Source organism: Carcharhinus amblyrhynchos, chromosome 5, assembly GCF_965287045.1.
Source record: "Carcharhinus amblyrhynchos chromosome 5, sCarAmb.v2.hapA, whole genome shotgun sequence".
Lineage (NCBI taxonomy): Eukaryota > Metazoa > Chordata > Chondrichthyes > Carcharhiniformes > Carcharhinidae > Carcharhinus > Carcharhinus amblyrhynchos.
In genome coordinates, this window is record NC_137328.1 from 57071140 (window position 1) to 57089006 (window position 17867).

General features: G+C 40.8%; 1 protein-coding gene across 5 annotated transcripts; it reads right to left on the reverse strand.

Moving 5' to 3' along the window:
• Positions 1-348: 348 nt before the first annotated feature.
• Positions 349-13866, reverse strand: LOC145343056 (putative gluconokinase). Of its 5 annotated transcripts, none has more exons than XM_080188851.1 (5): positions 13717-13866; positions 9764-9794; positions 5138-5224; positions 3211-3254; positions 349-1220 (listed from the first exon to the last, which is right to left on the reverse strand). In XM_080188851.1, the coding sequence occupies exons 1-5, from the start codon at positions 13863-13865 to the stop codon at positions 872-874; spliced, it is 660 nt and encodes a 219-aa protein (XP_080044977.1). In that variant the 5' UTR covers position 13866; the 3' UTR covers positions 349-871. The 5 variants fall into 5 exon arrangements, with proteins under 5 accessions (XP_080044977.1, XP_080044978.1, XP_080044980.1 ...); XM_080188852.1 differs by having other exon boundaries at positions 13734-13772; XM_080188854.1 differs by having other exon boundaries at positions 5138-5220; positions 13717-13754.
• Between the last annotated feature and the right edge of the window lie 4001 nt (positions 13867-17867).

Below are 17867 nucleotides of genomic sequence, written 5' to 3' on the forward strand. Positions count from 1 at the left end.
ATCTCTACCATGATGTCCATTAACAAGTTACCCCATACTTCAGCCGATGTTTCATTGAGATCATAATAAATGTTTCAAAATTAGTAAAGTCAAACAATCCAATGAGCAAAGCAAAACTTAAAAAAAAACTGAGCAAAAGCACAAGGCACATCAGATTTAACAGCAGTTATCCCAAAAGAGCATCTGTAAGGAGAGAAAAGAGCTGATGTTTTGAGTCCCGATGACCCATGGTCAAACCTTTGAAACATCAGCTCTTTTCTCTCCTTACAGATGCTACCAGACATGCTGAGATTTCTCTTCTGGTTTCAGATTCCAGCATTCACAGTAATTTGCTTTAAACAACAGTGATCTTTTACACAGGTTCTTTTTATTGTATGCACAGAGGTACTGCCTATCAATGTTACTTCTATTTACTTTTATTTACAAAAATTATACTTATTTCTAACTAATCTAATGATTTGCAAACCACAGCCAGGAGTGGAGTTTCTGCACATATTTGGATAAATTACATCTGAACATTTGTACAATAAATCTTAAAACTGCTATTTATTGTGCCTTTATTTAAAGTAAAATAGACTATTTAAAAATAAGTATTGAAATACTGCTGTCATAGCCAGATGTGACCAATTCTATTATCACATATATGTAACTTATAAAGCACTATTATATTGTTGGTAACAAACTGAACTGCTCAATGAATGCTCTGTTTCTAATTTGTTATTGCCTTATCTATCAAAACTGTTTTTTAATTCCATTTTTGTTTCCAGTTATGCTTGTGCTATGCAACAATAAATTGCAGGCATGGAACATATTTTCCCTGCAGTGGTTTGCCATCAATTCTTTCTGATGCTTTCTTTAAAAATCAAAGATTCTAACCCAGATTTTTCACAATCTCAGCCACTATCTCTGGAATGCTTTTTTCAACATTAATTTCAATGAAATTCTCCGTCCCTTCTGGTGGTTCCAGAGTGTCAAACTGAGATTGTAACAGAGAAGGTGACATGTAATGTCCTTTTCTGCTCTCTAGCCTCTTGGTAATCAATTCTGTGGAGCCACGAAGATACACAAACAAGATCTCCTTGTTGCAGCCAAGCTGTGATTGTTCTTGATTCTGTTCTGAATCTGTGTTGACAGTACTTTGCTCACCAGTCAGGATTTTTCGATATACTGTCTTCAGAGAAGAGCACGCAAGGATTATATTAGCTCCAAATGATTTTTCCCTATAGTTGAAAAAAATTAAAGCAATTATAAATATTCAAATAACTTCAGTATTATTTTTAAATACAAGAGATTTAACACTAAAGTCTATCTATATCCCCATTTCCCCGTGTATTATAGAATTACTGTATATCAATACCAAAATTATAATAAATTTCTGATCCCATTTAGCACACAATATAATAATAACATTTATTCCAAAAATTCAGTTCCAGAATCTGGCTTAAATGTAATGCTGAATTGGCCAAAAGCAATGTTAATCGAACAACCATCTAGATAAGTGGCAAATGAGTTAAAGCATCTGACAAGAAGATGGGGATCTTGCAACCAAAATCAAAAGCAGGAAGCAGAAAAAAAAAGCAGCAAAGATGGCTGTTCACAATATGGTCTGCACTACACTGGGGAGACCAAATGCAAATTGGACAACCACTTTGAGGAATGTCTCTATCCAGCCTGCAAACATGACCATGAACTTCTGGTCAGCTTTCATTTTAATTCTCCATTACATTTTCATGCTGACCTCTGTCCTTGGCCTCCTGAGGTGTTCCAATGAAGCTCAATGCAAGCTTGAGGAACAGTACCTCATCTTTCAATTAGGCCCCCATTTAGCCTTTTGAACTCAACACTGAGTTCAACAATTTGAAATGGTGATCTCAACTCACCTTTTGTTTCCTTGCAGGTTTTGTTTTACACTCAATTTTCTCCAGTTTTTCCTTTCAGACAGCAGCTGTTCAATCGGCCTTTCACACCTCATCCAGAGAACTTTTTTAAAAAACGTATTCCATTATTTCTCCCTTTGGCTCATTTAAACTCTCCTTTATTCTTTGCCACCCTCACAATCAGATCCCCCTTTCACCTGCTTAAAACTTACTATCGTTCTAACTTTTCTCAATTTTGATTAAAGGTTATTGACCTGAAACAACTGTTTATCTCTCCACAGCTGTGGCTTGACCTGCTGAGTATTTCCAGAATTTTCTACTGTCAACTAATTAACAGTTGGATGTGAAACAAATCAGGAAAATCTAAAAGTTGTCCTTCAGTTAATTACTGCAGGATATTGAGAAAACAGGAAATAAGGATTTGCTATTTGAAAATCTAACCCCGTGTAATTATCGGGACAATAGTGTGCAAAAATTCAAAATGTATGGCTTCAAATACCATTATAATTTGCAAACCTATTCTGGAATTCTTTAAAACATGCTGTTAATTTCAATGTATCAGCGGAATAAATCTGACATTCAAACATTGTTTTCCGTCAGTAGACTCCATTATTTTGTATCATGTTTAAACTAACATTTGTCACTGATCTCAAAGATTGTAAAATGTACTTCTCTAACCGGGAAGTGAACCGTGGCCGTGGTGATGAAATCAGGTAGATTCCAACTGCATTGAAACTCAAATGCGCTTATTGAACAGCTGCTTGTGATTCACTGAAATCTGGTCACTGTGATTTGTAAAACCCAAGTGATGGCCTAGTGACATTATCGGTAGACTATTAATGCAGAAACTCAGCTAATGTTCTGAGGACCAAGCTTCCAATCCTGCCATGGCAGATGATAGAATTCAATAAAAAAAATCTGGAATTAAGGATCTACTGATGACCATGAAACCATTGTCGAAAAAACTCATCTAGTTCACTGACATTTTTAGGGAAAACAATCTGCTGTGGCTCTGGAGTCACATGTAGGCCAGACCAGGGAAGGGCAGTAATGTGGTTGACTCTCAACTATCCTCGGACAACTGGGGTTGGGCAATAAATGCTGGCCAGCCAGCGACAACCATGTCCTACAAAGGGGGAAAAAAAAGAACTTTTTCAAAGAAAAATAGACGGCGGTTATCGGGCTAAAACCAATATTATTACTTACTGACATTGTACATTTGATTTGATATAGATGCTGAAATTGTACTTTTAGAAACGTTTGCTTTAGTTCCATTACAACAGTTGATAAAAATTTTAACACTGATTAAAAAGTGTGTTTAATTTCAGTTTACCTCATTAATATTTCTTGCAAAGTGCACAACCAGGGGATTCTGTCCTAATGAGCAACAGAAACAAATGTCTTAAGAAACTGCAAGGAGCGTAAAAGTCACTTTTTACACAATTTATTTTATTTCTCCAATCTACTCCTTTATAAACATGTTATTTTCTCTCCTTGGGTTTCCATGCAGTGTGCCAAAGTTTAAAATGGAATACTTATCAGCTGACATAGGCCTCCTATAATGTCACTCTAATTGACTGCTGGCCTGTACACTGAAGCCTCCCAGATCAATTCAATTCATTTCTGAAATGTTCCCACCATTCCCTACTGTACTGTTTTCTTCTGCCAGACAGCTGAGATTTTGAAAAAGCAGGTGCACCTTAGCACTGCGCCACAATTATGGCACCACTTAAGAAAAGGCTTATAAATAAAAGAAACCTCATTACATTTCCTTATCAGCTCAAGCTATTTACATTAATTATTAATCCTGCACAAAGTGCACATTCTAATATTTCACTGCAGTGAAGCTTTTATGTCTGGCACATTAGAGAAGTCAGTGGACCACTATTTCTAATTCTGTTTCACCAAGGAAAGTTATTTTCAATCATGACATTTAAACTGGGGTCTCCAGACCCTGCTATCACAATGAACAAACCTTAGGGTTTCAGTTATAAGACTTTTGTTCATTTACATATTAATTTGCCAACAAAATTATTTTTATTGTATAATATTATTTCCTTCAATGATGACACTAATTTTTTTTTAACATAACTATCCTGGCTTTTTACAGTTAGGAGAGGATTCCTGGGGAATGCTAGTACTGACTGGCCTCTCCAGGATTGTAGTGATACTAACAGACAGGATCCCCCTGCAGAAAAATGTTTGAAAATCAATGTTTTAATGAGGTTAAACACAACACTATCAAACTAAAATAAGCTTTCCCTTGGTTTACAACTTCCACTGCAAGTTTATATTATGTCAGGAAATTTTGTAATTTGCTTGAGATGTGAGAATTCTAAAAATAATTTCAAACCTGACTCAAATCTTCCCATTTTTGGTTTTGGCTGAGGCAGCTCAGGCTTGAAGTAACCAACTAATTTACAGTAGGTGGACTGGTAACTTAAGTATTAGAATGAGGCTACATGTCACAGTTCATACCTGGCCAGCCAGGTTTTTCAGACCTCAGGAACTCTAACGTAAGAAGAGGATGGCTTTATGGAAGAGGCAAGTGCTTGGCATCCATGAGGAACAGAAGCACTTCCTTCCAGCTCATCAAGCTTGCTTGTCTAACATCAAACCATTACCTCTATTCAAAATTGCTGTCTACTTTTGTAATCAAAGAACACCACAATTCCAGCCCTGATCCATAAATCCCTGACCATGCCAACTCCCGACTCTCAAACCCGATCCATACAGTAACCTAGCTTCAGGGTCCCCGCTACTCTTGGCCTTTGGCCTCCTTTGGAGGTGCTCTGTCTACAGGGCTCAAGCTTGTTAACTATGTCTCAAAATGTTCCCAAACCTGCCCCGGTCACAATCAGGACCATTCTGTAAGCATATCATTTTGTTTGGATAAATGCATGTACAGTTTCACAGTAGGACAGACGTGAATCTCTTGCTCAATTGAGAAGATGTGGAATCAAAAGGTATCAGTAGTGAACTGAGTTGTGCAGCAAGTTTGTACTCAGACTTTCAAATCTTAAACTAAAAAGCTGGAAAATACGTAAAGAGGAAGAACCTACAACCAAAGTAAAATCCCATCAAAAAACAGGTAGTAACTTATTAAGGCAGCTTCTTGGGAAACCTTTCAGCAAAATATAGGAAATGTATGTATTGTAATCATATTTATAAATGTTTTCATTTTGTTAAGATAAAATCGTAACTGTTAAAAACACTGCAGTTACCAAAATGTAAAGTAAGAATCATTTAAATATATATACCTTATCATTTAATGGTATTCCTTTAACCATTTTTTCTTTGTTTTCTTTTGGATGGTAGTCATCAGCATCATAGAATTTCCATCCTAACTATTAAAATTTATAAGAAAACTTCAGAACAATCATTATTATTAATTTTATTTTCAATCTTACAATACAGCTTTCCATGAACAATGTAAATATTCCACTTCATCTTAACAGCTTAAGCAATTACAGAAAAGTCAGCTGGGCTTGTTGATTCTCTGCCACATAACTTGTAGAAATCAATAAAATTCAATATCCGAGGGAAGTAAGGATTTTGGTCTCAAGACTGGAATTTGTATTTGGGAACTGCACAAGTGTCCATTTTTTGCATTATCATTAACATTCTGAATTGGAATATGCAAATATGCTTAATATAACATATTTCAAACTTCCAAACAAATGATTGTCAATCTGAATTTTTCTATTAATTTTTAATACTTGATTTTTCTATTAATCAGAAACTCTAGTGGAACACTAGATTGGGGCTGTGAAATTATCTGTTCAACCTGTCAGTATATTGATATTAGTCTATAAATGTTGTCAACATGTAAATTGAAGTGTAACTGTTTTGTGCATCTTCATTTTCAGGTTAGGCTAACAACCTGCTCACACTCAAAATGGGTGTTCATTTGGAAACAAGCCAATGCATGATCTGTTGGATACAGTGGATTAAATGCTGCAAAATACAGAAAAAGAGAGCAGATGTATCAAAGGCAAAGCATCCTGAATTGGGAAACTGAACACGTGCTTTTCCACAGGGAGGGAAAACTGAAGGGGAATGCCTCTCAATATCTGATTTTTGCGTAGGACTGGTAGATGCATGCCATGGGTAAGGGGACAAAAATATTAAGACCAGGATTTATGCGTGCTCCTGAAGATGTTGAGTATGTGTCCTCACTTCATCCCACACCCAATATTTCAGTTTGTGGGTGCAAGTGGGGGTCCACTGTGTGCTTGTTGATCATTGAAGGGCCAATTAAGGTCATTAATGAAGCAATTCTAAGCAATTTTCAGCTCATGATGCTTTTGTGAATAACTTACTTCAATCTAACATGTCAGGCAGACAGGCAACCTCTTCGATGCTTGCCAGAAATTCTGTCTGCTAATTTCCAATTCAATTACCCTTTCCCAGTTGCTCAACATGAACATGATGGACTGCAGCCTTAATTTCTCTTCTCTGGCCTTCAGCAGAACTTCAAACCTCATATTTTAATTTATTACAATGATCAACTGACCTATTTCTGACCTTGCTTCACTCTACCATCACCATTGAAACCTTCCTATCGTTCTCACTCACAGACTCCTCCTCCAATGTTTTGCATGCCAAAATCCAGATTAATCGTTTTAAAATTCTAATTAGTCCAAAATTCTGCTGTCTACCTTCCATTAAAACCTCATTTATCCAGTACATCTGCTCTCATCCAGCTCTATTATATTCCCATCTCTCAGAGCACTGATTTCAAAATTCTTCTCCAAAGTGAGATCTCCTCATTCCTCTTATGTTTGTATCAGCCTCCTGCCCAGGAGCTTGAAGATGCAAGAAGCTTGCATCTTCCATTCCTCTAACTTTGGCCTACTTACAACCCTTCACTCTTATTCCTTTCCTTTCAGCTGTTATGATCTTGCATTCTGGAACTTTCTTCCTAAATATTACATCCATTTCTACTTTCCATAGCTTCCTCAAAGGATGTTCCTTGAACTACTTTCACTTTTTCTTAATTTATTTTCCGTTCATTCCCTTTTTCTGTCAAGTACTTCAATTTGCCTGCAAAGTATTGTGGTCATTTTTCACTTTTAATCCCAAGCAGCTTCTGAACTTATGTATTACATTACATGAATCATATAGTATACAGTCACGAGCAAGAAAATAATTTACTTGATGAAGCAAGTTTTTTATAGCACAGCCGCTGGAGCTTTCCTCTTCTGTGCTCATCAGTCCATAATTTTCTCTATTCAGTTAAATGGACGGGAAGGCTGCAAATTAACAAGCACAGAAAACAAAAGCACAGCCACAGACTGTCCTCAACTTATTTAATCTTCAAAGCAAGGTGAATACGATGTTCTAGAATACCATTAGCTGCAATAGTTATGAAAAAGAAATGGGGTGCGAGGGGAAAATTGGAGAATTGGACGAGTAAGGCTTTGTGTCTTTATATTGCAATATTACATTAACTACTGTAATCACCATGTCTTAGGTGAGGGGCAAGGTTGAGAAGGTAGGCCCTTCATGAATAACCTTAGATGGTACAGGAGTTGAACCCGCGCAGTTGGTTTTGTTGTGCATCAAGAACCAGAACCAGCTGTCCACCCAACTGAGCTAACTGACCTCTTCTTAAAAATGAGTGCTTGTCTGGGTTGTTGCATATTCCAACATGCTATACAGTTTAAAAGTTTGGTCTTTTTAACGTTCAATGATCCACATTGTAGGGTGTTGACTTCACTCATTGTAATTTGCACCAATGACTGATTATCGCATTGTAATCATTTGTGAATACATTCCATATTCTCTCAAGGGTCTCATGAAAATTACTCCCTAATTTTTTGCTCCATATAGTCTGATTTAAAGAGATTTACTGCAAGTGATCAAAACTGATGCCCCGTTATAACTTCATACAAAATCTTTCTGGAACGAAAGATGTGTGGGTTAGGTTGATTGGCCATGCTAAATTGCCCCTCAGTGTCCCGAGATGCATAGGTTAGAGGGATTAGCAAGGTAAATATGTGGGGTTACAGGGATAGGGCCTGGGTGGGATTGTTGTCGGTGTAGACTTGATGAACTGAATGGCCTCCTTCTCCACTGTAGGGATTCTACGGAAACAGCTGGTTGTATTATACATCATTTAAAATCTTACACAATTCATGGAAAAATTGTACCGTGGTTATTTAAAAAAAAACAAATATCAGTCCTTAAAGCATATAGTAATTAAAATTCCATGTATTTGACATTAAATCTGAGTAAATGGACTTATGGTTCAAATTAACAGGAATAATGTGAAAAGCAATCTTCGCTGATGAAGGAGAAGCAGATAGACTCATCAATGTGTAACTTGACAGATGCTACTGAAGAGATAGTTTCAGATTTTTAGAGCATTGAAACAAGAATCTAGGGACTGGTACCAATATCCTGTGCAGAGAAACTAGAGACATAGGAGAATGATTTCAAATGAGGGAAGGGAAAAAAGCAGAATATAGGGGATGGGGTAAGGAATAAGTATAATGGTTAAGAATAATGAGTAAAACTGTGTAAAATAGCTGTGATGATGGAGAGATGCATAAAGATAGAAGAGAATGAAAAATGAAAAGGAACTTAAATGTGTAAGAGTGACAGGGTTGCAGTGTTTATGTGCAAATGTGAAAACCATTAGAAATCAGTCCGGGACGAGTAATACTAATCCGAATGGAGGCATGTTAATGAAACTTGACTTCAGCCGGTAGTGAACATTTTCTGATTGTAAAGTTACTGATCAGAGGTAATTAACTTAAATTTGTTAAATGAAGAATGAGAAAAGAAGTTGGGAGAAATTCCTTTACACCCAGGTTTGTTGGAGTAGGGAATGCTGTACCACAGAGAATGGTCTCTAATTCAACCAACGTTTTTGAAGGAAATCTATGGGAGAGAGTGGGAAAGTGAAATTCATTTTGGATTGCTCTAGCAGACAGCCAGCAAAGGTACAATGAACTGAACATTCTCCTGGCAGTAAACTCTAATGTACTAGGTGAAAAATCTGAGAATTAAATATTTTTTTCTGATAAAATGATCAGCAATGGAAGATAAGGAAGTAGGCTGGAAGGAATGTTTTTTTAATGAAATAAGGGCATGACTATAGCTATAGAATTCTTTTACTGACAGAATAAAATTAGAAGGGCAGAATTGCATTCCCAAAAGTCAGAATTCCACCAAATAGAAATTTCTCATCCCTATACCACGTTCCCCTCTGACAAGAGCCTGCCTAAGCTCTACCACCATCTTTATGTGCTACTCCTCGATCACAAGAATAGGAAATGGAATACTGGATCCACATCTTGAAAGTGTATTTTACCTATTTCTCAGGACAAGGAGTTACTTGATTGTTACCTTCAACCCCATTTTAGCATATGGGCTAATGCAGCTCTTCCTCTTCATAAGCTACAGGTACATTATTCTTTGGGTTGTCTATCTTTAAGACTCAATAGAATCTTTTACTTTTATTCATTCATTCAAGCTTTTTTAAAATTGTGCAGCCATTGCATTCCCTGCGCTCTTCTTAGTACAATACAATCTTCAAGCATTTTAAATCCAAGCTTCATGTAACCTAATAACTCAATTTTAATTCACCGCATCATTTAATTTCAATATTGATGGTATTCCATACTATAATTCCCTGCCCTTCACATAGCTTTCTCAAATTTGCAAAACTCTTATTACTGCAGAGATTTTCCAACAGAATGTTCACTTGTACAGAGCAGGACCAATCTTAAAATGTATTATCTCTCTGCAGGAATAGATTGCTGCATACCAATGAACTGCTCATTGAAGAAAGTCAAAGTTGAACCAAGGCAAAAGCTTTTACAGTAAATGAAATTAAAAATGTTATCTTATTTCCAAATAATTGTCAGATGAGTTACCTTATTTGCAAGACGTGAACCCACAGTGGTCCTAGGAAAGAGAAAACATAATGATGGAGTTAGTCTGTTGTTCAAAGATATTGAAGATATGTTGGTATATATTTGGCTGAATCTTTATAACACTTTTTTAATGCCAACTGGTACAATGTGGAGAGATTTTAAAAATTACAATTTTTTTAAACAAAGCGTGTGGTATTTACACAATATACTTAAGCACAAACATAGTGAAATACGACCTCAGATCATAGAATCCCTACAGTGCAGAAGGAGGCCATTCGGTCCATTGACTGTGCACTGATCACAATCTCACCTAGGCCCTATTCCCATGACCTCACATATTTACCCTGCTAATCCCCTTGACACTCAGGGTAATTTAGCATAGCCAATCAACCTATCCCGCAAATCTTTGGACTGTAAGAAGAAACCAGAGCACCCAGAGGAAACCCATGCAGACACAGAGAGAATGTGCAAACTCCACACAGACAATGACTCGAGTCTGGAATTGGACGCGGGTCCCTAGTGCTGTGAGGCAGCAATGCTAACTACTGTGCCACCATGCCGCCCAATGGTAAATTGCCAAATTGATTTTTGTTGGGGGAATACCATGCTTGATTTTCTCTACAAAGAATGGGTCCACGAGTTGAAAGGTCACTTTGGCTGATGCATAGTGCATCAGCCAATAAAAATTCAGTAATTACATATATTTGATTAATTATGTAATAGACTATTTAGTACTTCCTTTATGACATTCAGCATAGTTGTTATCCTTCCATGTAAATGACATTGAAGAATTAGACTGACTAGACACTTTCATTTTTCAGCATTTACAGTTTGAAATAGCCTAATCAACCAGCAGTCATAATTTTACTTCCAACATAACAATTTATATAGAATTTACAGTCTACTTTTTGAGACACTCAACATTTCAGCAGATATGCCCACCAATTACTGAACAAGCAGTATTGTCTGAAAGTTTGTCAAAAATAAATGATTGCTCACCTACACCAGCTAATGGTCAAGCAATGTCTTGATTTTTAAATTCTCATCCTTGTTTTCAAATTCCTCCATTGCTTCTCCCCTCCCTATCGTGTAATCTCCTCCTGACCTCTGCACTCTGGATTTTATTCACTCTACCATTGGTGTGGCATCTTCTGTTGCTTCAACCCTAAGCTCCAGAAGATAATTTATCACTTGACATCACTTTTCTCTTTAAAATATTCCTTAAAAACCTTCTTATTTGAACAAGCTGACTTTCAGCAGCTCGTTGTAATACTTTGTTTTACAATACCCCATGAAGCACCTATGTATATTTTAATAGGCACTATATAAATATAAGTTGTTACTGTAGTAGAATCATAGAATCCCTACAGTGCAGAAGGAGGCCATTCAGCCTATCGAGTCTGCACGAACAACAGTCCCACCCAGGCTCTATCCCTGTAACCCCACCAATCCCTCTAACCTAAGCATCTCGGGACACTAAGGGGCCATTTAACATGGCCAATCAACCTAACCCACACATTTTGGGTTGTGGGAGGAAACTGGAGCACCTGGAGGAAAGTCACACAGACACAGCAATGTGCAAACTCCACATAGTAAAAAGTCTGACAACACCAGGTTTTAGTCCAACCTATTTATTTGATAATATACTCACAAGCTTTCGAGGGACACCCTCTTCGTCAGGTGAATGGAGAGTTCTGGCCTCAGACAGAGCATATAAAGCACAAACAGTCTAGAGATTACTGATTAGAATGCGAATCTTTACACCTAACCTGCTGTTCAAGACCTGAAGTGGCTGATAATGTGAGTGGAAGGAGCACTGATCACAGTTTAAAGAGATGTGTATTGTCTCCAGACAGTACAGTAAGTGAGGTTTTGCAAACCCAGGCAAGTCACGGGGGTTACAGATAGTGCGACATGAACCCAAGATCCCTGTTGAGACCGTCCTCATGTGTGCGGAACTTGGCTATCAGTCTCTGTTCAGCGACTCTGCGCTGTCGTGTGTCATGAAGGCCGCCTTGGAGAATGCTTACCCGAAGGTCAGAGGCTGAATGCCCGTGACCACTGAAGTGTTCACCAACAGGAAGGGAACAGTCTTGCCTGGTGACTGTCGAGCGATGTTCATTCATCCGTTGTCGTAGCGTCTGCATGGTCTCCCCAATGTACCATGCTTCGGGACATCCTTTCTTGCAACGTATCAGGTAGACAATGTTGGCCGAGTTGCAAGAGTATTTACCATGTACCTGGTAGCAGACGCTACGACAACGGATGAATGAACATCGCTCGACAGTCACCAGGCAAGACTGTTCCCTTCCTGTTGGCGAACACTTCAGTGGTCACGGGCATTCAGCCTCTGACCTTCGGGTAAGCATTCTCCAAGGCGGCCTTCATGACACACGACAGCGCAGAGTCGCTGAACAGAGACTGATAGCCAAGTTCCGCACACATGAGGACGGTCTCAACAGGGATCTTGGGTTCATGTCGCACTATCTGTAACCCCCGTGACTTGCCTGGGTTTGCAAAACCTCACTTACTGTACTGTCTGGAGACAATACACATCTCTTTAAACTGTGATCAGTGCTCCTTCCACTCACATTATCAGCCACTTCAGGTCTTGAACAGCAGGTTAGGTGTAAAGATTCGCATTCTAATCAGTAATCTCTAAACTGTCTGTGCTTTATATGCTCTGTCTGAGGCCAGAACTCTCCATTCACCTGACGAAGAGGGTGTCCCTCGAAAGCTTGTGAGTATATTATCAAATAAATAGGTTGGACTAAAACCTGGTGTTGTCAGACTTTTTACTGTGTTTACGCCAGTCCAACGCCGGCATACCCACATCAAACGCCACATAGACAGTGACCCAAGCTGGGAATCAAACCAGGTCCCTGGCGCTGTGAGACAGCAGTGCTCACCACTGTGCCACCCAATATTTCTGCATAATTTGACTTGTTTGGTGTAATTCACAAAACACACATTTTAAAATGTCACAAGTAGAATGTGTACTGAATAGATCAAAAATCAATTTTCAAACTACTGGAATGAATGCGAAAAATCTAGGTTTAAGTGAGTACAGTTAACTGAACAATGCAGGTTTTAAACAGCATAACAATGACCTATTTTTTCTAATATTTTTATCCTGAATGTACATTCAGGTTTTCTTTCAAACAAATTTTGTTCAAAATTTGATATTCGATTATGCAGTTTTAAGCCTTTTTTTCGTGAAGAACTCTGGATTAGGGCACAGGTGTAGTTATCAACCTATTATCATTCAGAGAATTGATGAAAGGTATGACTAGCCCTTGTAGACCTGGTAGGAGTTTTTGAATATTTTTCTCTAAATTTAAAGCTTCGCTCTAAACTATAATGTATCTTTCTTTCAAGAGCTGTTAATAATTTCTGATGTTATCTTTGTGTGTTATTATAATTTGGGGCAGGTCTGTAAATCTTACACTGATGCACAAGTTTCTGCAGCTCAGTAACAGCCCCCCCCCCCCCCCGGACACTCACAGTAATCCTCTTACAGGGCCCGGGGGGGCGGGTGTACGGCAGGGCCCGGGCCCCGGGGGGGCGGGTGTACGGCAGGGCCCGGGGCCCGGGGGAGCGGGTGTACGGCAGGGCCCGGGGCCCGGGGGAGCGGGTGTACGGCAGGGCCCGGGGGAGCGGGTGTACGGCAGGGCCCGGGGGAGCGGGTGTACGGCAGGGCCCGGGCCCGGGGGAGCGGGTGTACGGCAGGGCCCGGGGGAGCGGGTGTACGGCAGGGCCCGGGGCCCGGGGGAGCGGGTGTACGGCAGGGCCCGGGGGAGCGGGTGTACGGCAGGGCCCGGGGGAGCGGGTGTACGGCAGGGCCCGGGGTGTACGGCAGGGCCCGGGGCCCGGGGGAGCGGGTGGAGTACGGCCCGGCCCGGGTTCGGCGGCAGGTGGGCCCGCAGACGGACAGCGGACCGGCGGCGACTCACTTTCCGCTGCCACTGACCCCCATCAGGATGAGGATCATCTCCCGGGTCCCGCCGGGCGGAGATTTCCTGCTGGCAGCTTCCGGCGGGGTTTCTGTGTCAGGGAGAGCTCCCTGTCTGTCTCCCTCTGCTTCACATCCACAAACCTTCATCAACAACAACAACAGGAAGTGCTGAGAAACTCGGCAGGCTTGACAGCAGCTGGAGACAAGACAGAGTCATCCAGACTCCACTGTCTCCACAGATACTGTCAGACCTGCTGAGATTTTCCATCATTTCCCGTTTTTGTTTTAGATTCCAGTAAGTTGCTTTTATCAATAAGTGTTTACAGCATGCCAGTGAAATTTTCCGTTATAGGGAATATTAAATCCCAGCCCAATCAGTACACTTCCACTCAGTCTGGTTCATGCATAACACAGCAAGAAGTCTCACAACACCAGGTTAAAGTCCAGTAGGTTTATTTGGTAGCAAACACCAGCAGCTTTTGGGGCTCTGCCCCTTCGTTAGGTGAGTGGGGAGTTCTGATCACAAACAGGACACACTCAGTTTACAGAATACTGATTAGAATGCGAGTCTTTACAGCCCTGTTTGTGATCAGACTCCCCACTCACCTGATGAAGGGGCAAAGCCCTGAAAGCTAGTGGCGTTTGCTACCAAATAAACCTGTTGGACTTTAACCTGGTGTTGTGAGACTTTGTACTGTGTTTACCCCAGTCCATCGCCAGCATCTCCACATAATGCACAACAAGTAGCCGAGTTTGGATGCTCACACTAATTGAAGGCTCTACATTTACATCCAGCGGAGTAACAAAAGCAAGAAACTACAAAGGATTGTGAATATAGCCCAATCCATCACGCAAATCAGCCTCCCATCCATTGACTCTGTCTACACTTCCTGCTGTCTCAAAAAAGTAGCCAGTATAATTAAGAACCTCACGCACCTTGGACATACTCTCTTCCACCTTCTTCCATAGGGAAAAAGGTGCAAAAGTCTGACTCATACTAACCGACTCAAGAACAGCTTGCTGCCCTGCTGCCATCAGACTTCTGAATTGACCTACCTAGTATTAAGTTGATCTTTCTCTACACCCTAGCTGTAACACTACATTCTGCACTCTCTACTTTCCTTTTCTATGAACAGTCTGCTTTGCTTAGTGCGCAAGAAGCAATACTTTTCACTGTATACCAATACATTTGACAATATTAACTCAAACCTGTATGCTACCATTTGGTGTAGCAGTCCTTTCATCGCCCAGTTTAATTCATTTTTGATTTATGGATATAATTTAAAGAAATATTTCAGAATAATAGACTATATTATTTAGGCTAACTCTCAATGCAACTGAGCAAATGATGGATTGAGGTTCAAGTCTGGTTCTGTTTCTATTCCAAGAGACATTGAATAGAAAACTGCTGAACAGACCAGCAGCATCCTCAAGCAGGGGGGAGATATAAAAGCTTATTTTAATAAAAACTCCTGGATGGATAAAGTGAATTCAAATTTTTTTGCATCAGACCCAGCAAGCAAGCTGCACTAATACACTCTGGTGAAGGTGATTGTGATACTTAATGGCATGATATTTAATTAGCCAATGCAGATATTGGAATTGGAACTGAGATGCAATTTCAGACAAAGGGATGAATAAAGGGAGTACTGAAATTGAAGCAGCCAATGAACAGGAGCAATTCTCTATGACAAGATTGAGATAAATAGGGTAGTGTCAGAGAAGCAAAAATGCTGGAAACAGCATTGGGAGTCATATTAAAGAAGGGGTAGCATTCATGCTTAAATAAAGGTAAAGAGGGGTTGGCAAGAAAGAACAAAATAACTTGCAGTCAGGTAGCATCTTTCATAAACTCAAGACATCCCAAAGGCTTTGCAGAAATCTGAAACAAAAATAGAAAATGCTGGAAAAATTCAGGCAGCATCTGAGGAAACATCTCTGCTCTGGGCTCTGAAGAAGAGCCAGTCACACTTGTAACATTAACTCTGCTTTTCTTTCCACAGCCTATGAGTTTTTCCAGCATTTGAAGAACTATCACCCTTCTTTCTGACAAGATTTAGAATCCCTAAAATGCAGAAGGAGGCCATTTGACTCAACAAGTCTCCGACAGAGCACCTTACCCAGGCCCCCCACCCTATCCCCAGACATTTACTCTGCTAATCCCCTAACCTGCACATCTCGGGACACTAAGGGGCAATTTTGCATGGCCAATCCATGGCTAACTTGCACATTTATGGATAATGGGTGGAAACTGGAGCACCTGGAAGAAAGCCATGCAGACAGGAAGAATGTGCAAACTCCATGCAGACAGTCACCCAAAGCTGAAATCTAACCCAGGTCCCTGGCGCTGTGAGGCAGCAGTGCTAACCACTGAACCACCATGCCATCAGTTTCTGTTTGCCTCTTTTACAATGTTCACCTTCATTACTTTTCCCTCCTGGTTTTTGACGAGGTGTTTACCAACACTTGCTTTCACAGCCACATTTCCTTCCTCAGTGAGTGTCTCCATCTCTGACCCACCCCCACATGGATTCCAACTGAAGTTCCATCCCTCGTGCTTCAACTCCATCCAGGATTACAGGTATTTCTGGGACATACAACGATCCTTGGACTGCTATTCTTGGTGCATCCTTCGATCCATCATCAGTGCCATATGTTCACACTCAAACTCCCTCTAGCAGTACTGACTCACCATATCTCAAAGCTGCCCTTGTCCCCAGGAGTTCTATGAGGATGTGTCTAGGGCGGTGGATAGAGGAGAGCCGGTGGATGTGGTCTTTCTGGATTTTCAGAAGGCGTTTGACAAGGTACCTCACAGGAGGTTATTGCAGAAAGTCAGGGGACAGGGAGTTGGGGGTAGGGTGTTAGCGTGGATAGAGGATTGGTTGTCAAATAGGAGGCAGAGAGTGGGGGTCAATGGGTGCTATTCGGATTGGCAGATGGTGACTAGTGGAGTGCCTCAGGGGTTGGTGCTGGGGCCTCAGCTATTTACCATTTATATAGATGATCTGGAGGAGGGAACCGAGTGTAGGGTGTCGAAATTTGCTGATGACACCAAGATTGGAGGAAAGGCAAATTGTGCGGAGGATGTGGAGAGTCTACAGAAAGATCTAGATAGGCTGGGTGAATGGGCCAGGAAATGGCAAATGGAATTTAATGTTGGCAAGTGCGAGGTGGTCGACTTTGGTAGGAATAATGGTAGAAAGGATTATCACTTACGTGGCAAAAAACTGCAACAGGCGACGGTGCAGAGGGACCTTGGGGTCCTTGTGCATGAGTCGCAAAAACCCAGCTTGCAGGTGCAGCAGGTGGTCAGAAAGGCGAACGGGATGCTGGTCTTCATAGCGAGGGGGATTGAATATAAAAGTAGGGAGGTCTTGCTGCGGCTGTATAGGGCATTGGTGAGGCCGCAGCTGGAGTACTATGTGCAGTTTTGGGCGCCGTACTTACGCAAGGATATTTTGGCCTTGGAGGGAGTGCAGAGGAGGTTTACTAGGCTGATGCCAGAGTTGAGGGGGTTGAGCTATGAGGAGAGGCTGAATAAACTAGGCTTGTACTCGTTAGAGTTTAGAAGAATGAGGGGAGATCTCATTGAGACGTATAAGATGATGAATGGGATGGATAGGATAGAGGTGGAGAGACTCTTCCCGCTCAGAAAGGATAATAGGACTAGGGGGCACAGCCTCAAGATAAAGGGGAGGCGGTTTAGAACGGAGTTGAGGAGGAACTTCTTCACTCAAAGGGTGGTGAATCTCTGGAATTCTCTGCCCGTTGAAGTGGTGGAGGCTACCTCGCTAAATATTTTTAAGACGCGGGTTGATGGGTTTTTGATAAGAAAGGGGATTAAGGGTTATGGGGAGAGGGCGGGAATGTGGAACTGAGCCACGACAGATCAGCCATGATCTTATTGAATGGCGGGGCAGGCTCGAAGGGCTAGATGGCCTACTCCTGCTCCTATTTCTTATGTTCTTATGTTCTTTCAACGCCTTAACAAGAAACTTTTTCTCTTCCTTTCAGGTCCAAAGGCCTCATTTTCAGCCAGTCACGTACATTTTGAACTGTAGTTCCTGTAATGTATGAAACGGGGCAGGTAATTTTCACACTGTAATGTTGCACAATGAGAACCAGACAATCTGGTTTTAATGATGT

Excerpts from the sequence above, each read along its gene's own strand:
- LOC145343056 (XM_080188851.1), bottom strand. The coding sequence starts at position 13,865 with ATGAAGGTTTGTGGATGTGAAGCAGAGGGAGACAGACAGGGAGCTCTC. Across the intron at positions 9,795-13,716 it reads GGGGTCAGTGGCAGCGGAAA|GACCACTGTGGGTTCACGTC; the intron begins GTGAGTCGCCGC and ends TCTCTTTCCTAG. Across the intron at positions 1,221-3,210 it reads TTGCAAGAAATATTAATGAG|GGAAAAATCATTTGGAGCTA; the intron begins GTAAACTGAAAT and ends TTTCAACTATAG.